General features: G+C 57.9%; 2 protein-coding genes and 1 long non-coding RNA gene across 15 annotated transcripts; 1 reads left to right on the top strand and 2 right to left on the bottom strand.

Annotated features, from left to right (window-relative positions):
* Positions 1-58: 58 nt before the first annotated feature.
* ZBTB48 (zinc finger and BTB domain containing 48) lies at positions 59-7,769 on the bottom strand. 5 transcript variants are annotated; one of them, XM_084962711.1, is made up of 12 exons: positions 7,654-7,769; positions 6,455-7,221; positions 6,205-6,324; positions 5,739-5,986; positions 3,244-3,358; positions 2,523-2,615; positions 2,151-2,237; positions 1,795-1,949; positions 1,273-1,409; positions 1,037-1,201; positions 553-641; positions 59-419 (listed from the first exon to the last, which is right to left on the bottom strand). In XM_084962711.1, the coding sequence occupies exons 2-12, from the start codon at positions 7,142-7,144 to the stop codon at positions 123-125; spliced, it is 2,196 nt and encodes a 731-aa protein (XP_084818837.1). In that variant the 5' UTR covers positions 7,145-7,221; positions 7,654-7,769; the 3' UTR covers positions 59-122. The 5 variants fall into 5 exon arrangements, with proteins under 5 accessions (XP_084818837.1, XP_084818836.1, XP_084818838.1 ...); XM_084962710.1 differs by having other exon boundaries at positions 7,710-7,769; XM_084962712.1 differs by having other exon boundaries at positions 3,244-3,355; positions 7,710-7,769.
* A 338-nt stretch (positions 7,770-8,107) lies between these two features.
* Positions 8,108-21,874, bottom strand: TAS1R1 (taste 1 receptor member 1). 9 transcript variants are annotated; one of them, XM_084962701.1, is made up of 7 exons: positions 21,422-21,874; positions 20,808-20,877; positions 16,640-16,946; positions 13,590-14,351; positions 11,014-11,235; positions 10,598-10,718; positions 8,108-9,324 (listed from the first exon to the last, which is right to left on the bottom strand). In XM_084962701.1, the coding sequence occupies exons 1-7, from the start codon at positions 21,516-21,518 to the stop codon at positions 8,393-8,395; spliced, it is 2,511 nt and encodes an 836-aa protein (XP_084818827.1). In that variant the 5' UTR covers positions 21,519-21,874; the 3' UTR covers positions 8,108-8,392. The 9 variants fall into 9 exon arrangements, with proteins under 9 accessions (XP_084818827.1, XP_084818826.1, XP_084818829.1 ...); XM_084962700.1 differs by having other exon boundaries at positions 20,808-21,059; positions 21,422-21,600; XM_021095260.2 differs by lacking the exon at positions 21,422-21,874 and having other exon boundaries at positions 8,524-8,696; positions 9,248-9,324; positions 20,808-21,051.
* On the top strand, positions 8,493-10,061 carry LOC110261086 (uncharacterized). Its single transcript, XR_002344877.2, has 3 exons — positions 8,493-8,630; positions 9,306-9,360; positions 9,928-10,061. It is a non-coding gene; the product is annotated as an uncharacterized LOC110261086 (long non-coding RNA).
* Positions 21,875-21,892: the final 18 nt, after the last annotated feature.

Below are 21,892 nucleotides of genomic sequence, written 5' to 3'. Positions count from 1 at the left end.
AAGGAACACACCCCTGGGTCCGGTCGCTGGGGAACAGCGGGCTGGATGGGCAGGAACATGCAAGTCCAAAGTCACGTGGTTTATTGGGGACTGGGGCCCAGCGGGCTGAGGCGGGCAGGGGACTATGTGTCACAGTCCTCGGGGATGGAGGCCGTGATGATGAGCGAGGACTCCATGACGCCCGGGCCTGTGAAGCTCTCCTCCGCACACAGTCTCTGGCCAGGGAGCTGGGAGGCCAGGCTGCCCTGGGCCAGTGACTCCACGATGACCTCGGCCGAGCCCACCTCCAGCTCAGCAGGCGGCTGGAGGGCCACCACCACCATCTTCTCGTCCTCAATGACCAGGTTCCGGAGCTTGCGCTGCCGTGGGTTGTAGTTCTCCACCCGGTCGTGGATCTCCATGTGCCTCCGCAGGTGGGCCTGGGGGGAGGGGGCTCAGGCTGGGTGGGGAGGGGCCTGGGGGGAGGGGGGGGTCAGGCAGGGTGGGGAGGGGGCTCAGGCTGGGTACAGGGGGGCTCAGGGGCCCATGGGGGTGAGCCAGGCCCAGGCCTACCTGGCGAGTGAACTTGTAGCCGCACTCGGTGCACTCGAACTTCCTGACCCCCTTGTGCCGTCTCACGTGCACGCGCAGCTGCTCCACGGCTGCAGGATGGAAGGGAGCCTGGGGTTAGGGAGGAGGAGGAGGTGGGCAGATGGCCCGAGAGGAGAGGAGAACGGAGGAGAGGAGAGGAGAGGCGGCCCGGGGGCCTTGCTACTGCTGTCGGGCGGCCAGACTCTCCAGAGCCACCCTGAGGTCACCACTGCAGGGGACGCTTGGGAGCCCCCACTCACTCCCCTTCAGTCAAAGTCATTCACCCCTGGGGACAGGACACGGTTTGCTGGCAGGAACCTTCGCTGCCAAGAGGTCTGTGAAAGCCGCTGCTGCTCCCCCAGGGGTGCCCTGCCAGCGCTGGCCAGCGGGCAACGGCCCAGCCTTCCACTTCTGGGGGGATGGCCCGGGGACAGGGAGGGGGACGGCCTTCCACAGGCCCGGGCACCTTTGAAGGTCTTCCCGCAGATCTGGCAGAAGTGGGGCCGGCCCTCCTGGTGGCGGCTGGCCACGTGCCTCAGCAGGGGCCCCTTCTCCGTGAAACGCTGCTCGCAGAACTCGCAGCTGAAGGGCCTCTCACCAGTGTGGGTACGGTTGTGCTTGTCCAGGCTGGCTGTGGGCACAGGGCGAGGGCTCAGCCGCGGGGCCTCGGCCACAGGCCAGGGAGGGGATGGGCAGCCTCACCTTGGGTGCGGAAGGTCTTGCCACAGAGGTGGCACTGGAAGGGCTTCTCGCCCGTGTGCGTGCGCAGGTGCATGTTGAGGTTGGCCTTCTGGGTGAAAGCGTGGCTGCAGAACTCACAGACATACGGCCTCTCGTTCCTGCCCAGGCGGGGGACAGAGGCAGGGCCTCACTGAGGGAAGCGGCCCCCTTCACGCCTCTGCAGCTGGGAACACGCCTGGCCCCAGAGCCAAGGAAACAGGCTGGGACGGGCCCAGGCTGCGACCAGCTGCCCCATGGGAAGAGGGCTCGGGCAGTGCAGGGCGAGGGGCACCAGCTCCACACCAGGAGCCACAGGAAACTGAACCTGCCCCGGGAGGTACAGAGACCCAGCTTAGCTGAAATCTCCTCCGCCAGCCTCCCTGCCTGGAGGCCTGCTCATCCCTCAGGCGCCCCCACCCAGAAAGGGGCCGCCACCAGACTTGGGGCAAGAGCAGCAACCCCGGGCAGGGGGAAGGGCCCTGGGAATGTCGGGCCGACGCCCACCTGTGCTTGGCCTTGATGTGCATCTGCAGGCCGTTTCGGCTTGAAGCCCGGTGCCCGCACTCCTCGCACACAAACAGCTTCTCCCCACGATGCTTGAAAGCCTCGTGCAGCTGCAGTTCCGTTCGGGACAAGAAGCACTTGGCACAAGTGGGACACTAAGGGGCAGAGGGAGCAGGGCCAGAGTAAAGGGCAGGAAGGGCTGTCCCTAGGGCCCCAGAGGGCCCCCGGGAACCCCCCCGGCCGCCCCTGCCACCTGGTGGCAACCTCACAGCCCACCCATTGTAGACGCAGCCACAGCCGCCTCACTCTTGCTGGGAACACGCCGGCCCCGATGCTCAGCCCGGCCTGGCACTTACAGCGTGGGGCTTGGGGGCTCCGTGCAGCTTGATCATATGGCTCTGCAAGTCCTTCTTCTGCATGAACTGCTGGGCGCAGGAGGAGCACTGGAAAGACAGGCCAGGCCCAAAGGCACCTCTGAGGCCAGCCACACCTATGGAACCCTGGTCACCCCCAGAGGGGAACCCAAAGGCAGGGCCGAGCCCGAGATGCCAGAGGCTCCTCGACCTGGTGTGAGGGCCAGGCCTGCGGGAGGCTGAGCCTGCCCTCCGGGGGAAGAAAAAGTGGCCCTTCCAGAAGCCACAGGAGCACCAGATGGGGAGGGAGGGCCCGACACCATCCCCTACAAAGGGCTAGGCAGGGGGATCCCTGGGGTACAGGCCGGGCCTGACCTTGTAGGGCATCTCCCCCGTGTGGGACACTGCGTGGACCCGAAGCTCCATCCTCCGGCGGAAGGTCTCCTGGCACACGGAGCACGTGAAGACCTGGCGGGGTGAGGGGCGAGCAGGCCGGCATCAGCGGGGCCCCCGCCTGCCCCCGCAGCCTCGGCCCGGCTTCTACTTGCTGCTGGGAAGAGTCTGCCTGAGGGGGGCTGCTAGGGTGGGAGAGGGCACCAGGTAACCTGCTTGCCCGGACCCTGACCCTGACCCTGAACCTGACCCTGACCATCGCTGAGCACTGGGAGCCTGGGGCCAGGCTGGAGACACGGTCCGACGGCCTCCCTGGCAGCTTCCACCCTGCGGGCGCAGGCCTCTAGGAAGAGAGTCAGGGAGTTAGCTGGCCAAGTCACACGGGCCGCCCAGGGGGGCTAGGGGAGGTATCCGGGGGCATTCCTCAGCAGCCACCCCCACCAAGCACCCTTCTCCAGGCCCGGGGACCTGGGCAGGCAGACCCCAAGTGTCTCTGACAAAGTTCCTCCTGGGCGTGTCCCATCTGCCCTTGGGACCAGTGTCCCCACCTGTAATACCAGGGAGTGGACTCGATGACATCCAAGGACCCTGCACCTCTCAAGTCTCAAGTCCCCGGGGCCAAGGGGCTGGGGGGGCTCTTGGATGGTGGAGACAGAGGCCCATGTGCCCCTCCCCACAAGAACCCAGGCCAGCTCCCAAGTACCTGTTCCGAGCGGTTCATGCAGTTCCGGGCTTCATGCTCCAGGAGGTTCTCCTTCCGAAAGTAACACTTTCCACACTTGGGACATTCAAAGGGTTTCTCCCCAGTGTGCTTCCTGCTGGGAGAAGCCACAGGGGGTGTGGGGGCTGAGTGGACCACCTGCCCTCCCTCACCCAGTGCCCCCTCCAGCACCTTGGCTGCCAGCACCGTGCTCCACAACGGAGGACCAGGCATGAGGCCAGACCCGGCTGGTGAAGCTGCAGGGGGAGCCCAGAAACCCTCCTCCCTGTGGGGACGCCGCAAGGGAGAGCATCGCACAGCTCCAAGCCCCAGGCCCAGATGCCAGCATCTCTCCAAAGGCAGAAACAGTCCCTGAGCCCTGACTCCTGGAGAAACCACGCAGGCTGCCTGCAACTTCTGTGGGCTCTGCCTTCAAAACCATAGCCAGGGAGTTCCAGCTGGGGTGCAACAGGATCGGCAGCGTCTTAGGAGCACAGGGACGCAAGTTCAATCCCTGGCCCGGCACAGTGGGTTAAGGATCCAGCGTTGCCACAGCTGCGGCTTAGGTCAAGACTGCAGCTTGGATCTGATCCCCGCCCCGGGAACTCCAGATGCCATGGGGTGGCCAAAAAAGAAGAAGAAAAAAAAAAAAAAAAACCATGGCCAGAACTTGACCACCTCACCTAGCCTCCACGCTACTCCCTAGGGCAGCCACGCAGGCCCTGGGTCCAGTCTGCCTGCTGAGAGTTTTTCACTTCAGGAGCGAGACAGGCCCACAAGTATGATCAGATCTCACCCCCTTGCCAACAACCCTCTAAGGCTTCCCCTCTCACCCTGAGAGAGGCCTGAGGGCCCGTGAGGGCACTGCCCCCCTGCCCCTCACCTGGCTGGCCTCCCTGCCACCCACCCCAGAGCCTCCGGCACCCCTCCAGCCCAGATCGCTGCCCGCAGCCATCCATGAGACCACCTGCCTCTCTTCCTCTGAGTCTGCTGGATGGTCTCTTGCTGCAACCTGACCCCACCCTGAGCTCCCAGCCCCCTGGCACTGCAGTCCTTTTCCTTTGCTCCGTGGCACTTCCAGCCCTTTATCACACTGCAAAGTCTCCTATCTGGTAGCTCACAGTCTCATGGCCCTGCTGGAAGCCAAGCTCCACAAAGCCTCTTTGTTCTGTTCACTCAGGTATCCCAAGCTCCAGGCGCCTGGCAGAGAGCTCCCTGGATGAACTAAATGAACTCCGACCTCGGAGCACGTGAGCATCACCGGGAGAGCACTTGTGACCTGCCAGGGGCCACACTCCTCTCATCCTCCACTGCTATACTGACGGTCCTTGTCCCCCATCGCCATGACCTCAGGAGGCCGTCACCCCCTCCAGTTCTCAGGGCCAGTGCTGCAGCCAAACCTTACACTGGGGGAGTGTCCAGGCAGACAGGGCTCACCCCAGGGCGACCTCCCCAAAGACTCTCCTGGCAGCAGCTGCCCCAAAGCAGGGAGAGCAAATGGGCTTTGCCCCCACTTCCAACTCCATTGAGTCCCTAGAGGTGTCCCCAAGTGTCACACTACGGAAGTGTGGACGGCCCAACCCAGCTGGGCGAGAAATCGCGCCCTGGTGGATGAGTGGCCCCCTGGGCTGGGGAGGGCAGGAGTGAAAGGCATGTCACCTAGTTGCCATCCCTGGAGGCCTCGCAGAGCCTCTGGAGCAGACTTCCTAGATGACCTCCTGGGAGGACGGAAACATCCTATGTCTGGGCTGTTGCACCGGCAGCAGCTGGGGCCACATATGACTACTGAGCCCTTGAAATGTGACCATGGAACTGAACTCATTTAATTTTAATTTCTTTCTTTTGGGGGCGGGGGGCAAAGTGTGCAGCCACCTGATGTGGAATCTCAGCTCCCAGCACAAGGACTGAACCCAGGCTGCAGCAGTGCAAGCACCAGGTCCTAACCACTAGACCACCAGGAAACTCCCAAGTTCAATTACTTTTCAGTTAAAATAGCTTCACAGGGCATCTGATGACCTTATCAGACACTGCAGCTGTAGACAAATGGTCTTTAATGCTTTGCCGACACCTCAGAGCTGACCTAGCCCCATACAGGCAGGTGGCACCAACCGTCAAGATCCATACCTTGGCCCAAAGCCCACACTGCCGGGCTTTAGAAATACCCACAGTCAGGCCTCAGCCACAGCGCGGGGCCACCAGCTTCACTCATGCCATTGGCAGAAGCCAGCTGGAGGTCAAGGTCCATGCTGGGTGCAACCTATTGCTAAGGTGTCCACAAACCCACTCCAAGCAGAGGGCTCCCAGGAGGGAGCGGGGAAGGAAGGCACCAAGGTCAGGTTCTCACGCCCCAGGGGTCAGGGGATGCCAATGCCAGGCGCTATGTAGGTCTCAAACGGAGCCCCTGGCCACCACACAGCCCAGAAGTGGGGAGCGCAGGCCCCCTCCCCCAACACGGGAACAGCAGATGGGAAAAGAAAATAGAAAAACAGAACGTTTACCTGTTGTGAACTTTTAGATAATATTTGCTGAGGAACTTTTTATGACATGTGGGGCATTCGACCGGCACCGCTGTACCTTTTCTGTTCTCGGCAGGCTCGGCTGCCAGGGAGCCTGCGCTCAGGGCCGGCTCAGCAGCACAGGGCTTTCTCACTACGTTTGATTTCCTCCTGGTTGGCACAGCCTCAGTCTCAGTCTCAGAAACGTAATCGCCATCCCCGTCGTCCTCAACCTGAACCACCACTTCCCACTAGAGCAGAAGAGCAAGGTTACCAAATTAATCCACAATGGTTCTGGTGGTGGATCTACAGGGCAGCCAGCTCCACCCAGGCCCCTTCTAAGTCCCAATCCAGGCTTCATTAGTGACTGCTCCCTTCAAGGGCCCAGGGCAGGCAGCATCCGAATCCTGGATTTGGAGGACAGTTGAGCTACTGGTGGGTAACTGGGGGTTTGCCTGGATTTCACTACCTTGGGGAAAGACCGGATGTGCCCACTCCACCCCAAGAAGCTGGCAACCACCGACACGACTCGCCAACAGATCAGCCTGAGGCTGCAGAATGGAGCCGGCTTCTTAGATTCGGAGAAAACCTGTTCCAAACCCACCAAACAGATTCGGCCTTAGGGTCTAGGTTATCCCGCAGTCACACTTTCCCCAAAGAAGTGTGGATGTCTTCTCCCTACTCCTGCCTCCCCGTTTCCAGCACCCTGGGCATGGTACCTCATTACTCCCGCCCTGCAGCTGGACACCTTCAGCCTCGAAGGGCCTTGGGGGCACTTTGCAATCCTCAGGCTCCTTGTCCTCGGAGGGATGAAGCTTCAGGGCCTGCTTGAGTTTCCCACGGAGGAAGGAGGGGCTCTCGCTCTGAGCAGGGAGACCGAGCTGGGGCCTCTGGGGGCTGGGACTGCCACTGAGCTCCTGATCCCTGGGGACCTGACCCAGAGTCCGCGACACGTCCTCTTCCTCCAAGCCTGCTGGCTCCTTGAGGTGGCTGTTCACATCCCGGGGGCCAGCTTTTCCCAGTCCACTCTGGCCGCTTGGCACCTGTCCCACTGAGGTTTTGGGCTTGAAGCTCTGGCACAGCTCTACAGCCTCGGGCACTCGCAACTCCCTGGCTGCCAAGAGCACCTGATCCCGGTTCCCTGAGGTCAGAGCAAGGTGACCAGTGTAGAAAAAGTCCAACAGGAGGCCAAAGATCTCTGCGAAGCCAGCGGGGAGGACCACACTGCCCCCTGAGCCATCCCCATAGAGGCTCTGGAAGAAGTGGCTGCAGCAAGCAAGAACACTCCAGTGTGCCTTGAACACCAGGCCCCCCACGTCCAAGGTGGCATCGCAGTACTGGCCCCTCTCCCGCTGCTTGTTGAGCTCCTGCAGAACCCTCACACTGTGCTGGACGAAGGAGCCGTCCATGGTCCTTTGCAGGGGAGAAAGGCCGCAGTGACACCCTCACCAGTCCAAACCAGGGTAGCAAGAGAAAGCCTCTGGATCTGAGAAGAGGGGAAGGGGAGGAGGGACTCTACTCAGTTATTTATTTCAATGAGGCTCAGACCGAGATAGAAGATGCAAGCGGACACAGGAACTGAAAGTCTTCCTGGGGGCGGGGGCCAAGTAAGCAGCCCATCACTGGGGGTGGCCAGAGTGGGTGGTGGAGGTGCAGACGGACTAGGTGGGGACCGAGTCGTGAAGGGGTGCTGGTGGGAGGAAATCAAAAGTTTGGGAAAAGAGGCGAAGGATCAGCGCAAACTGATCAGCCGGGCGCAGCGAGAGGACCCGAGACAGGGGAGGGCGGCGGCTGCGGACAGGTGAACAGAGCCCACGCCGCGCCCACACGTCCCGGAAGGCGGCCGCGGTCATACTCCGTCAGCGGCCACCGCGGCCCACAGCCCCCTCCCTCGCCCCGTGTCCCCGGACCTCCTCACCCAGGCCGGGCCTCCCCACCGGCCCCAGGCCAAGTCGCCCATACAGCCCCACTAACCAACTGCCCGAACCGTACGTGCACTGCCGGCCGTGCAGAGACGCCGACGCCGCCGTCGCCGCCGCCGCCGCCGCCGGACGTGACGTCAGGGCGCGCCGGCCTGGGCGGGACGCCTCGGAGGAGCAGGTCTTTGCCTCCGGCCCCTGGAGGCGGTACCACTTAGAGAACAGCCAATGGGATGCGAGGAGAGGCGGGACTAGCCCTGTTCCCTCGGCTCTGGGCCCGCTTCCCAGAGTTGCCTAGCAACGCCAAGCTGGCGGCTGGGATTTGGACTCACGCTGGCGAAGTCGCGAGGTTTCGGCTGCGCTTATCCCCGCCTGGCGCCCCCAGACTTGAAGAGGCAGCGCCCCACCCTCGCCCTAGAGAGGAAGACGCAGCTAAGACGCACATCTCACCTCTTTTTTTTTGTTTTTAAGGCGAGAAATAGATTTATTAAGGTAGGACGCTTGTGAGAGATGCAAGCGGGCAGGCAAGGAGGCTCTGCCCATTTCACCTCTTCATTGGCGGCTGGCGGAGCCCAGACTGAACTTTAGCCTGGGTTTATACTTCCCAAGCTAAGGCTGAGGAGCCCAAAGACCTCCCGGACACACCAGGTCCTGAGCACCCTGCTCCACCTGTGACCCTCTGGGCAGCGGAGACTTCAAGTCCACCCTGCTCCTGCTTGGCCCTCCCCGAACCAGTGGTCAGGTGGAGCCACAGCGCCTGCTGTAGTCCTGGATGGAGGCCTGGAAGTGCTCCGTGCTGTTGAGATCTGGGCGGCACAGGATGATATAGCATTTGGGGAGGAAATAACCGCTGAAGCCTCCACTCAGGCTGCTCAGCATGGCAAACACGTTGACGGCGGCCAGGTACTTGCCCTGGTAGACACTGGCCACGGTGAAGAAGGTGATCCAGGACACGAAGTTGAGGAGCAGGCTGAAGGTAACACATTTGGCCTCATTGTAGTTCTCTGGCAGGTCCTTACCCAGGTAGCTGCAGGCAAAGGCGCTGACCGAGAGGAGACCGTTGTAGGTGAAAGCCAGCCTTAAGCCCAGTGAATTCGCTTCTGTGCAGTCAAGCACCACCAGCTGTGGGAAGCGCTGGTATTCCCTGGTGGGCAGTGGGGTCCACACTGCCAGCCAAACCAGACAGATAAGCAGCTGGGTTATCGAGCTGATCACCACAAACAGGCCAGCACCATGGTTTTGGACCCACGCGTGAAAGAATGTGGGCATCTTGGCAGAAAACTTGAAGATGAAGACAAGTTGGAAAGAGCGGATTGTCAGGCAGGACAGGAAGATGGCAAAACCAAGGGCAAAGAGGCCTTGGCGCAGCAAGCATGTGGGCAGCATGGGCTCCCCAAAAAAGCCATAGAGGCCGCAGCTGCCCCCTGCCAGGGAGCCCAGCATGAGGAAGCACATTCTGCCCCCAGCGGACCTCACCACAGGGGTGTCTAGGTACCAAGCAAACAGGCCAGCAGTCCCAGCCACCAGCAGCAGCAACATCGTGTTAGCTGCTAGCAGCACCCAAGAGATGGGCTCATGCCAAGTCAAGAATACCACGGTGCGTGGGAAGCAAGTCTGGCTTCTCTCAGGTGCCCACTCTTCTTTCCCACAGGGTTGGCAGCTGTAGGGGTCTGGAAGGGAAGGCGGAGAGGGTTCCTGAGAGCCAGGTGAGCCCAGCAGGAACGGGGAAGGGAGGTGTGCAAGGCTGCAGGGTGCTGGGAGGGCTGTCCCGCAGGAGCCAGGCTATGCCAGGCACAGCAAGACGGGAGTATCCCTGAGTGACGGGGTTCCAGAGGTCACATGTTTCCTCCAGATGCCTGTGTTGATTAGGGCGACACTGGGGTAGGTTCTGTACAACTCATGATCCCAGAAGAGGTTTACAGACAAGAGGTCCTATGGAGGACCCTACCCTATAAATCTCCCCACATGCTAGGGAGGCTATGATCCAACGGGAGCAGCCAGGCCCCAAAGGAAGGGCATTTTCATCTCTCCGTGGCCCTACCACTAACCAGATCCACCTGCCTGAGCTGCTGCTCTGAGGTTTCTCTGATTTGACTTTCTCAGGTTAGAGGACATATAGTTTCATGCCCAGGGAGACACTCAAAGGCAAGTGTGTGGCTCCTGGAGTCCATCTCTGGGCTGAACCCTTAGCAACCTCAGTTTGCCACTGATCTTGACCTTGCATCACTGAGGAGAGTATGCTTGTTTTGCTTTGTTTTGTTTTTCTGCTGTAGACATGCGAGTATCTGCATTCAGGCCAAGCTCTTCGCGGTGCTGGCTGTCAGTGGCATGGATCACGGGAGGGACTTCATACAGATAGCGTGGAAGGGTACAAAGGAAACGACAGCCACATCTGTTTGGAACAGAGGTTGAATTTAGGGAGTTCCTGTGGCGGCTCAGTGGTAACGAACCCGACGAGTATCCATGAGGACGCAGGTTCAATCTCTGTCCTCACTCAATGGGTTAAGGATCCACCGTTGCTGTGAGCTGTGGTGTAGATCGCAGACGTGGCTTGGATCCTGTGTTGCTGTGGCTCTGGCGTAGGCCGGCAGCTACAGCTCTGATTCGACCCCCAGCCTGGGAATCTCCATATGCTGTGGGAGCAGCCCTAAAATGGCAAAAAAACAAAAAAACAAAACAAAACAAAAAGGTTGTATTTAGGATATCATTGCCTCTGCAGGCATTGGCTTGGGAGCTCTCAAACAAAGGACACAGCTAGGCCCGAGGCCGTCAACTGGTTGGTTCTTTCTGCTTGATCAGAATTCAGTCTCCAACCTGTCACTAACTGGCAGAAAAGTGACCAAGCCCTGGTTCTGCACGTGTACAGCCGGAGGGAGGTCCTGTCCTCTGCTCTACGCCTTCAGAGCACCCAGTGGGTCACCTGATCACCGTTCAGTCACTCACCACTCTCGTTGAGGAAGGTCCCGGCCTCACAAGGCACACACTCAAAGCAGCAGTGGTGGAAACTCATGATCACTTTCTGGTGGCCCTCAGGACAGTCGCTGGAACACACGGACGTCGGCACCTGCAAGAAGCCATCGACATTCTGCAACCGTGGACGGGGGTTCCAAATCACGGGATGCTCCCATGTGGGACCGAAAACTGGCTCCCTGGCATCTGCGCCCACGGTTCATTCCCAGGGCAGAGCCCTGGGTTGTGTGACCAGCGACAAACGGGCATCTGTCTGGGAGCCCGTAGATGCATAGCGGCCGGGTCCCCAGGGCCCCCTCTCCTGCTCTGTGTAGGCTGTGTCCGCCCTGTCCCCAGGCTCCTGACAGTCCACTGGGCAGTCACCTGCTGAGTGACCATGTCCACGTTACCTGGTTGTCCCCGCCACGCCATGGGATTTTGGTAGTATTTATGTCTAGCTGAACTGGCGACAACAATGACGACGATGACGAGCCGATGACCCTGAAGGTCCACTTGGGGCCACTCCAGTCCCAGGCAATTATGTCATAGCCGCTGAGCGAGTCCCCACTGTCACTAAATGTCACAGTGTGCTTGTGTAGAAGGAAATTGACCTTGCGGATCTCCTCCAGGAGCTGAAACAACGGGGTGACGGAGCTGCAGTGATGACCCTCCCAGACCCAGACAGCCCAGGAAGCAAGGGTGTGGGGCCTTGTTGAGCTGCTATCTGAGCAGTTTCAGCCCATCTGCACGTTCTGGTCCCTTCCTCAGGGCCCCTCCCCTCCTACGAGGCCCCTCGGCCCCTCCCATCCAGCCTCTAGAGTGAGAGGAAACCTCTCACGAAGGAGCCCTTGACAGAGCCTTCTCCTCTGCCCGCTTGTCTCTCCCACAAGCATCCTATTTTTGGGTTTTTTTTTTTTCCTTTTTTGTCTTTTTAGGGCCACATCCAGAGAATATGGAAGTTCCCAGGCTAGGGGTCAAATCAGAGCTGTGGCTGCCAGCCTACACCACAGGCACAGCCATGCCAGATCTGAGCTGCATCTGCAACCTACACCACGGCTCACAGCGACACTGGATCCTTGACCGACTGAGTGAGGCCAGGGATCAAACCCCTATCCTCATGGACACTAGTTGGGTTCGTTACAGCTGACCCACAAGGAGAACTCCACAAGCATCCTATCTTTTTGTTGTTGTCTTTTTTGCTATTTCTTTGGGCCGCTCCCACGGCATATGGAGGTTCCCAGGCTAGGGGTCCAATCGGAGCTGTAGCCACTGGCCTACGCCAGAGCCACAGCAACTCGGGATCCGAGCCGCGTCTGCAACCTGTACCACAGCTCACGGCAACGCCGGATCCTTAACCCACTGAGCAAGGCCAGGGACCAAACCCGCAACCTCATGGTTCCTAGTCGGATTCGTTAACCACTGTGCCACGATGGGAACTCCCCATCTTAATAAATCCATTTCTTGCCTATCACTTTGTCTCTCGCTGAATTCCTTCTGTGCTGAGACACAAAGAACCTGAGCCTCAGTAAGTTCAGACCCCAGAACTAAAACCTCCAACAAATGAAAGATGAAGCATTCCTGAGGAAGAATCACACTTGATGAAGCCTGCTTCATTCCAGAAAGAAGGACCACCAGAACCAGACCCAGCCACTAAACAGCAGCTTTGAAGAAGAATGAAAGCTTGGGAGTTCCGGTTGTGACTCAGTGGTAATTCACCTGACTAGTAACCAGGAGGACATGGGTTGGATCCCTGTCCTTGCTCGGTGGGTTAAGGATCTGGTGTTGCCGTGAGCTGTGGTGTAGGTCGCAGATGCAGCTCAGATCCTCTGCGTTGCTGTGGCTGTGGTGTAGACCAGCAGCTGCAGCTCTGATTCGACCTCTTCCTGGCCTGGGAATTTCCATATACTGCAGGTGTGGCCTTAAAAATACCAAAAGAGGGAGTTCCTGTCGTGGCGCAGTGGTTGACGAATCCGACTAGGAACCATGAGGTTGCAGGTTTGGTCCCTGCCCTTGCTCAGTGGGTTGACAATCCGGCGTTGCCATGAGCTGTGGTGTAGGTTGCAGACGAGGCTCGGATCCCGCGTTGCTGTGGCTCTGGCATAGGCTGGCAGCTACAGCTCCGATTAGACCCCTAGCCTGGGAACCTCCATATGCCGTGGAAGCGGCCCAAGAAATGGCAAAAAGACCAAAAAAAAAAAAAACAAAAAACAAAAGAGGAGTTCCCATCGTGGCTCAGTGGTTAACGAATCTGCCTAGGAACCATGAGGTTGCAGGTTCGATCTTTGGCCTCGCTCAGTGGGTTAAGGATTTGGTATTGCCATGACCTGTGGTGTAGGCCGGTGGCTACAGCTCTGATTAGACCCCTAGCCCAGGAACATCCATATGCCGTGGTAGCGGCCCTAGAAAAGGCAAAAAGACAAAAGAAAAGACACACACACACACAAAATACCAAAAGAAAAAGAAGAATGAGAGCTTGCTCGCACCTACCCTGATCCTTATCTGTGGCCCTGTTTTCCACGCCCCAAACTATAAAACCTCCTCCTATTCTCTCCCGAGGGTGGCACAGTCTTTAGGGCATTAGCCAGCTATGGCTAAACAAAGAAAAATTTTCTCCTTCACCCAAACAAAGGAATCTCCCCCTCCCTTTTTTTTTGGCCATGTCCACAGCAGCAGCACATGGAAGTTCCCCAAGCCAGTGACTGGACCCATGTCACAGCAGCAATGATGCCAGGTTCTTAACCCACTAGGCCACCAGGGAACTCCCAAAGGAACCCTTTAGAGAGGTTTCAAGCCCTGGATGTGAGTCCTGGTGGGTGGAGAGCCTGTAGTTCAGAGAAGAGCAAGAGGAGCCCCAGAGAAGGGATCAGCCCTCTAGCCGGGGGCCTTTGCCCCTCACCTCCGCATTTAGGATAGCTGAAGAGTGCCCCTTGTCTTGGGAAAGCACCCCAAGTTCCCGCCATGGCTCAGTGGCAGGTAAGTGCCTCACCTGCCAGGGGTAGACTTGGCCTCGAGAACAGATGCCAGAGGCACAGCCCAGGAGCTGGTGGAGGCCCTGGGCCACGGCATAGACAGCCTGGTACACGTTGTAGGCAGAACTCATGGAGAATGCTCCAAGTGTGGGCATCTCCTGGGCCGTGAAAGCCCAGCAGTCTGTGCAGAGCTGGTTGGTGCTGCACCAGGAGCCCCTGGGGCAAGGCCCAAGGGCCCCTTTCTCTGCCCTGACGTAGGCCTCCTCAAACTCCTTCAGGCCGGGCACCAGCCTCCCGGGGATGGCCACGCCCAGCACTGTGCCGATGCCCCGGATCCCGGGCACACTGCTGATGTGTCTGGAGATGGCCCAGTCCTCGGAGGCGACCCACACCTTGGAGGTCAGGTTGGCCAGCACCACAGACTCAAAGAACACCCTGGCCAGCTGCCGACCGGAGAAAACGACCACAACGGTGGTCCTTGCGAGAGCCAGGCTGCCCATCATGCTCTGCATCCTCTGGTCGCCCGGCTGGGCAGAGAACGGCACGATGTCCTTGAAGGCAATGCAGATGCCCTGCCGGCGGGCCTGGTCCTCCAGCGCCTGCACCCCCAGCTGCCCGTAGTCACCTTCGCTGCCCACCACCGAGATCCAGTCCCACCTGAACCTCCGCAGCAGCAGCACCAAGACCTCCACCTGGTGGTCATCGCTGGGGATGGTGCGCAGGAAAGAGGGGTACACCCGCTTCACACCCAGCACCATGCTGCTGGCATCATAGCTGACCTGTGGAGTTCAAGTTCAGTGGCATCAGCCCAGACCAAGGGCCCCGCCGGCAGGGACAGGGGAGGATGGAGACAAAGTCCTGGCCCGGCATCTCAAGCAGAGCCCTGGTCCACACGTGAGGCTGGCAAGTTCCCCGCAGGAAAGGGGGCAGGTCCCGAGGAAAGGAATGGGAATCCATCCCCAGGACACAGGGACCAAAACCTGCGAGCAGGGAGGGAAGCGCTAAGCGTGTGGGGCCCTTCAGGATGTCCCCTCGGCTGGAGGTCAGACGTGTCTGGTCAGGGCAGGAAGGCTGATCACTGCAGCGGGGCTGGGACTTTATCCAAAGGCTGCAGGGAACCCTGAAGGGTCTAGGCAGCAAACTGACATCAGATTTGTGTCTTGGGCGTGGATCTCTGATTTCACTGAGGAATGTTTAAATAAGGCTCAGGGCCAGAGTCAGGAAGAACTCCTAGGAGCTGACGGAACCATCTGGATGAGAGAGGAGGGTGGTTGGTCAAAGCAGAGAAGAAGAAGAATGGAGCTGGCAGCGGTTTGGAGGCCCCCCAGCCCCACCCTCCGACCCCTGCAGAGGCTGCGATGGGGGGGAGGCAGGAAAGGTAACACAGGCAGGACTTTGGGGGTTTCTGGCTTCTTTAGAGATGGTTGCTCTGCGAGATGGGCTGGGGACGGGGTGCAGGAAGAAAAGAGGCATTTGTTACGGTAAGTTCTGTTTGGGGCCTGCGGGGCTCATGGAGTGGAGAGGCTGGGCCAGCATCTGGACGTGAGGCTGGTGCACACAAGTCAGAAGGTGGAAGACTGGAAGTTCAGCTGGGAACCCTGGCCGGCCTGGGAAAGGGAGGGGCCTGCCCTAGGAGTCACCCCCTTGCCCAGCTGCGATGGGGTGCGGTCAGAATTCTCTAAAGGAGACCAAGGAGGAAGTGCCACAAGTGAGGCCAGAGGACCTTGTGCGTTCCCCCGCTGGGGGTACCACTGGAACCGCCTCTAATCACAGCCCCACCCAACCCCCAGTCACCACCTTCAAGCCCCGCCTGGAATAGCAGAGTCCAGGACAGTGTGGGGGGCAGTGAATGAAAAGAGGGAGAAGCAAACAGGAATAGAGGAGTTCCCTCGTGGCTCAGTGGGTTAAGGACCCAGTGTTGTCACTGCAACTGCTCAGGTCAATGCTGCACCGGGAACTTTCATGTGCCACAGTGCAACCAAAAAAAAAAAATTTTCTGACTAGCACCCATGAGGTTTCGGGTTCCATCCCTGGCCTCACTAACTAGGTTAAGGATCCGGCATTGCCATGAACTCTGGTGCAGGCCAGCAGCTGTTGCTCCAATTAGACCCCTAGCCTGGGAACCTTCATATGCTGTGGGTGCAGCCCTAAAACAGGAAAGAAAGAAAGAAAGAAAGAAAGAAAGAAAGAAAGAAAGAAAGAAAGAAAGAAAGAAAGAAAGAAAGAAAGAAAGAGAAAGAAAACCCAGGAATAGAGAACTCTGCGGTTCTCTAGCGAGAAGGGAGGTCTCCATGGAAGGCGCAGAGTCAGCCAGGTCTGCGAGGAGGATGCTGGGAGTGTGGAGGGGAGGCAGCCAGCATGCAGGCTGAGGAGGAAGCGAGAGTGATGAGCAGAGCAGGGGAGGCACAGGACTGGGCCACACAGGAGGGACCCACCCCTCTGCACAGGAGCCTGGAGAGAGGGGAGGAAGGAGGTCAAGGTGAGGTTTGTGCCGTGGGCGTTCAGTTCTGCCCAAAGGAGATGGGATGGTGGGAAGAGAGAGAAGGGCAGACATTCCCAAGGAGGATGGCTGGCCTCCCCCCTCCCTCCCTGCCTGTCTTCCTTCCTTCTTCCTCCTTCCCTCCCTTCCTCCCTCCCTCTCTTCCTTTTTTTCTTTTCCTTTTCAGTGCTGCATCTGTGGCACATGGAGATTCCCAGGCTAGGGGCTGAATTGGAGCTACAACTGCCAGTCTACACTCCAGCAAGGCCAGATCCGAGCCCAGTCTGCAATGGAATCCTTAACCCGCTAAGCAAGTGAGGCCAGGAATTGAACCCGAATCCTCATGGACACTATATTGGATTCCCACTGAGCCCCAAGGGGAACACTGAGAACAGATGTGCCAGGGAGCCCCGAAGCAGAGAGATCTGGAAGCAGTGCCGGGAGAGGCGGGAACACCGGGTGGGTGACTAAGACCAGTGACCACCAGGAGTCCAGGAGTCCAGGCTGGCCTGGGGCACGCCAGCTCCCACCGCTCCCTCCCCCAGGCGATAGGAGGGGAGATGAGCGGACTCTGGGGCCCCAGCTTACCAGGGGCACCAGGAAGGGGCCCAGCAGGCCTGCGGTGGTGGCAGCGCGGCTGGTGGTGTCGGGCCCGATGACCGCCACGGTCTTGGGGGAATACAGGGCAGGGTTTTCTTGGATGTCCACGTAGCCTGTCCCAGCCTTGCTCAGGATGCTCAGCGTGGCGTACACGTTCGCGGACTCCGAGCACACGTCGTATAGCTCATACCCCAGAGTGACGTTGGGCAGCAGGGCGCTGGAGTTGTTTATCTCCTCGATGCCAAACCGCATGGCTTGGAAGAGGTGGTAGCCGTGGCCGTTGAAGGTGTTGGGTCTGTAGGGGAAGCCAGGGGGGAAAGGAACCGCTGAGGTAGCCCATCCAGCTCCCTACCTCCGTGGCCTCTGCATGGGCCCCACGGCATACACAGAGTTGTGGTACAGGTCTTCGGAGAGGTGGGGGACTAAATGGAGAACTACACCTGTCGTGCTCCTCCCCCCCATGAAATTAACATTGAAAGGCTCACAAGACCTATAGCAGAGAAAGAGAACCAAGAGGAGCCACGCAGATAGACACACAGAGTGATCCATCTGGAGGTTTATTTTGAGGAATTGGCTCGTGTGAGTGTGGGGGCTGGCAAGTCCACGGTTTGCAGGGCAGGCTAGAAATCCCCGCGAGAGTTTACATTTTTTTTTTTTTTTCGCAGCATGCAGAAATTCAAGGGCCAAGGATTGAAACCATCTCTGGCAAGAGTGACCAGAGCCACCACAGGGACAATGCCAGATCCTTAACCCGCTAGGCCACCAGGGAACTCCTTTTTCCCCCAGTCTTTTCTCTTAAGGTCTTCAACTGTTTGGGTAAGGCCACAGACATTACAGAGGACCATTTGTTTTACTCAGTTCTTTCTTTCTTTCTTTCTTTTTTTTTTTTTTTTTTTTTGTCTTTTTGCCATTTCTTGGGCCGCTCTCGCGGCATATGGAGGTTCCCAGGCTAGGGGTCGAATCGGAGCTGTAGCCACAGGCCTACGCCAGAGCCACAGCAACGCGGGATCCGAGCCGCGTCTGCAACCTACACCACAGCTCACGGCAACGCCGGATTGTCAACCCACTGAGCAAGGGCAGGGACTGAACCCGCAACCTCATGGTTCCTAGTCAGATTCGTTAACCACTGCGCCACGACGGGAACTCCAGTTCTTTCTTTCTTTTTAAAATTTTTATCTTTTTGTTGCTGCACCTGCAGCTAGGGGTTGAATCAGAGCTGTAGTTGGTGGTCTACACCCCAGCCACAGCAGCGCGGGATCCAAGCAGCGTCCATGACCTGCATCACAGGTCATGGCAACGCCCGATCCTTAACCCACTGAGTGATGCCAGGGATTGAACCTGCGTCCTCATGGATACTAGTCAGATTCGTTTCTACTGTGCCACGACGAGAACTCCTGTCTTACTCAGTTTATTGATTTAAATGTTAACCACTGCTATAAAAACCTTCACAGCAACATCTAGACTGGGCTTTAACCAAACAACTGGGCACCATATCCTAGCCAAGTTGCCATATGAAATTTACCCATGGCACCTGCTTAGCCTTAACTAGTTTAACTAGTACTTTTAAAGTTTTATGACTATGCTATTCTTTTTCTTTTTAACAGCCTCACCTGTGGCATATGGAGGTTCCCAGGCTACGGTTCGAACAGGAGCTGCAGCTGCCGTCCTACGCCACAGCCACATCAAATCCGAGCCGCATCTGCAATCTATGCTGCAGCTTGCGGCAATGCCAGATCCTTAACCCACTGAATTAGGCCAGGGATCAAACCCGCAACCTCACAGACACTATATAGGGTTCTTAAACTGCTGAGCCACAGTGGGAAGTCCCTTAACTCATCCTTTTCCTTGGGACATCTTGAGTCTGGTGACGGCCTGTGTTCCTCATGGCCTCTCTGGGAAACAACGATAGGGGACACATCGGGGACAGGATTCCACCGTCCAGCCTCTCTGCCCGTTGTCAGGCTTGTCCGCTGTTCCTATATCCCTCTGTCCTTGAGTCCCTCAGAGGAAGTTCAGCCTCTCCTGCCTGATAGCCCTTCAGCTATCTGAAGCCAGTCTTCCCACGTCTCCCCCCCATGTCTTCTCTTCCCAAGACCTTTCCAAGGTCTTTGGGCCAGTCCTCCTGCACCAGGCTTTCCAGAACCTTCCTCCTGGGCCGGCCATCAGGTGTGCTTCACGTTCAGGGCATACTGCCTTTGAACCATGATACATCCTCGAGCGGCCCCAATCTAGAGCTCATACAGACGGCAAGCAACTATCTGGCATGTGGAAGTTCCCCTACCAGGAATCGAACCCAAGCCACTGCAGCACCTCGAACCACTGCAGCGACACCACTGGGTCCTTAACCTACCGCACCATAAGGGAACTCCAAGCAACTATCTTCTTTATAAGAAAAGCAATTGTTTCTTTCTACCTAGACGCTCAACTTCATGAAAGCACCGACCTGATTTATCTTTGCTGAGCTCTGGAAAAATCTGCTGCTAGGTCCCCCACTTCCCTTCCCCTGAGAACCATACTTGCCCCCTGGGGGACTAAGGAGTGGGTACTGGGGGAGAAACCAGGGAGGAGCTGAAGCAGGCAAGGCCACCCTTGCTTAATCCCTGCCTTGTCTAGTTATGTCACAAAGCCAGGAAGCAAGTGGCATGGGATTATAACACAAAGGACTCTAACAGCCAGGTCAAAAGAATGTGTGACAAACTGGAAACTGGGAGTGTGTGCCAGGGACGGGTAGCCAGTGCCTGAAGGTGGAGACTGCAGGTTGGATAGAGGGTGGAGGCAGTTTAAATAGTAACCCAGGAGCTGCGGCTGTGGCAAGGGATCGGTTGTGTCTTGGGAGTGCTGGCACGTGGGTTCGATCCCCTGCCTGGCACAGTGGGTTAGGGATCCTGCATTGCCGCAGCTGCAGCTTAGTTCGGGGCTACGGTTTGGATCTGATCCCTGGCCCAGGAACTCCATATGCCATGGGGCAGCCAAAAAACAAAAAAACAAAAAACAGGGAGTTCCCATTGTGGTGCAGTGGAAACGAATCCAACTAGGAACCATGACGTTGCAGGTTTGATCCCTGGTCTCACTCAGTGGGTTAAGGATCCTGTGTTGCCTGAGCTGCAGGATAGGTCGCAGACGCGGCTCAGATCTGGCTGTGGTGTAGGCTGGCTGCTACAGCTCCGAATGGACCCTTAGCCTTGACAACTCCATATGCCATGGGTGCGGCCCTGAAAAGACCAAAAACCCCAAAGTAAAAAACAAAACCCCAATCCCACTCCTGGGCATCTATCCAGAGAAAACAACAACTCACAAAGACACATGTACTCCGATGTTTTCATTGCAGCACTATTTGCAATAGCCAAGACATGGAAACAACCTAAATGTCCATCGACAGAGGACTGGATCAAGAAGATGTGGTACATACACACAATGGAATATTACTCAGCCATTAAAAAGAACAAAATACCGGCATTTTTAGCAATATGGATGGACCTAGAAATCATCATGCTAAGTGAAGTCAGACAATGAGACACCAACATCAAATGCTTTGACTGACATGTGGAATCTGAAAAAAGGACACACTGCACTTCCTTGCAGAACAGATGCTGACTCACAGACACTGAAAAACTACGGTCTTGGAGTTCCCATTGTGGCACAGTGGTTAACGAATCCGACTAGGAACCATGAGGTTGCGGGTTCAGTCCCTGCCCTTGCTCAGTGGGTTAACGATCCGGCGTTGCCGTGAGCTGTGGTGTAGGTTGCAGACGCGGCTCGGATCCCACGTTGCTATGGCTCTGGCGTAGGCTGGCAGCTGATTCAACCCCTAGCCTGGGAACCTCCATATGCCGCGGGAGCGGCCCAAGAAATGGCAAAAAGACAAAACACAAAAACAAACAATAAAAAAACTACGGTCTCTGGAGGATACAGTTTGGGGGGTGGAGGGATGTGCTTGGGCTGTGGGATGGAAATCCTGTGAAATCAGATTGTTATGATCATTATACAACTACAGATCTGATAAATTCATTTGAGTAATAATAAAAAGAAACAAAACGAAACAAAAAAACCCCTCAAATAGTAACCCCAGAGGCAGAAGGTCTTGCTGAGGAGGGCTGGCAAAGACCCTGTAGGCACAGGGCCCCCTCGCTGACCGTTCCGTGGACCCCTCACTCACCTGTCACAGAAGGCCACTGTGGGTCTGCGCCTCGCCTCTGGGTGGTCACCGTGTAGAGGGAAGAGGCCAGCTACAAGGTAGTCCCCAGGGAGGCTGAAGTCAGGGGAGGACTCTGGGCCCTGGCAGCCCAAAGCCCAGCAGCAGGAGAGGGAGAGCTGCAGACCCAGCAGGCACGCCTCCCAGAGCAACATGCTGGCCAGACCGCCGCCCTGAGCCTGGCATGGCCGAGCGACGCCCTCCGACCAGGCTGGGCTGTTTAAATAGAAAGGTTGCAGCTGCCAGGATGCCTCCCAGCTTCATGCCTTTCAAAGGGGTGGGACAGGAGCCCGGTTGTAGGAACCCGGCTGTTGGCCTAGGCCTTCCGGGCTTGCGGTCCTCCTCAGGAACTGGGCAGAGTCAAGGCACAGGTGCAAGCCAGGTGGCACCCCCTGACCCTTCCTCTGGACGGTTGTGGGTTCTGTCCTTGCTCTGGTGCCTGTGGCCTCACCCAGCTCAGAAAGGGAGCCCCAGTATTCGGGTGGGGGAGGGGAAGGCTGGAACACAGTTGCGGGGGGGGGGGGGGCTGGGAACGGGGACCGTTCCATCAGGGAGCTGCAGACTTTAGAACCTCTTACCCGGGCCTCCGTTCACCACGTGAGACAAAGTTCTGCGTTGCTCCCTACCCCCACCCCAGTCCTCAGGATGCTTAAGTTGAAATTCTGAGTGAATCATCCTAGTTACGCCTGGTTTTACAGGCTTGCTGGCTACAACTCAAAAGACAAATGCATGCAAACAGAGGCTATGCAAATAGACCGGTTTTGTTTACAACGCCAAGCCTGGAGCTTTTTCTGCCAGGGGAAAAAAAAAAACCTTGGTGGATTTCCGGAGAGGTGGCCCTGGACTCGGGGTAACCGACTTCCGCCCCCGGGAGGCTAGATAAGATCTTTTGCATAATGTAAATGTCACCCTCGCTGGGACCGCCCGGCTAGGTGTCATCCAGGCGGCCCCTTCTCCGGTCGCCGGCGGGCGTGAGACTCCGAGGGGCCCGCCAAGGTCCGGGTGCGCTGCCGAGGCCGCCGGCAGAGAGCGCCCGTGGCTCCCAGCCG

This window comes from Sus scrofa, chromosome 6, assembly GCF_054392235.1.
Source record: "Sus scrofa isolate SSC_HxYL_T2T_F1_AM1 chromosome 6, Sscrofa_HxYL_maternal_Yorkshire_Landrace_v2.0, whole genome shotgun sequence".
NCBI lineage: Eukaryota > Metazoa > Chordata > Mammalia > Artiodactyla > Suidae > Sus > Sus scrofa.
Note: the sequence above shows the minus strand (reverse complement) of the source record. Positions and strands in the feature narration are given on the sequence as shown.

Coding starts and splice junctions, on each gene's coding strand:
- ZBTB48 (XM_084962711.1), bottom strand. CDS start 7,144: ATGGACGGCTCCTTCGTCCAGCACAGTGTGAGGGTTCTGCAGGAGCTC. Junction 3,359..5,738: donor TATCTAAAAGTTCACAACAG/GTAAACGTTCTG, acceptor GGCTTCTCCCAG/CAGGAAGCACACTGGGGAGA. Junction 1,202..1,272: donor CAAGACCTTCCGCACCCAAG/GTGAGGCTGCCC, acceptor CTGTGCCCACAG/CCAGCCTGGACAAGCACAAC.
- TAS1R1 (XM_084962700.1), bottom strand. CDS start 20,998: ATGTTGCTCTGGGAGGCGTGCCTGCTGGGTCTGCAGCTCTCCCTCTCC. Junction 14,352..16,639: donor GCCCCTTCCTGGTGCCCCTG/GTAAGCTGGGGC, acceptor TGAACTCCACAG/GTCAGCTATGATGCCAGCAG. Junction 10,719..11,013: donor GGCGTGGCGGGGACAACCAG/GTAACGTGGACA, acceptor GGCTTCTTGCAG/GTGCCGACGTCCGTGTGTTC.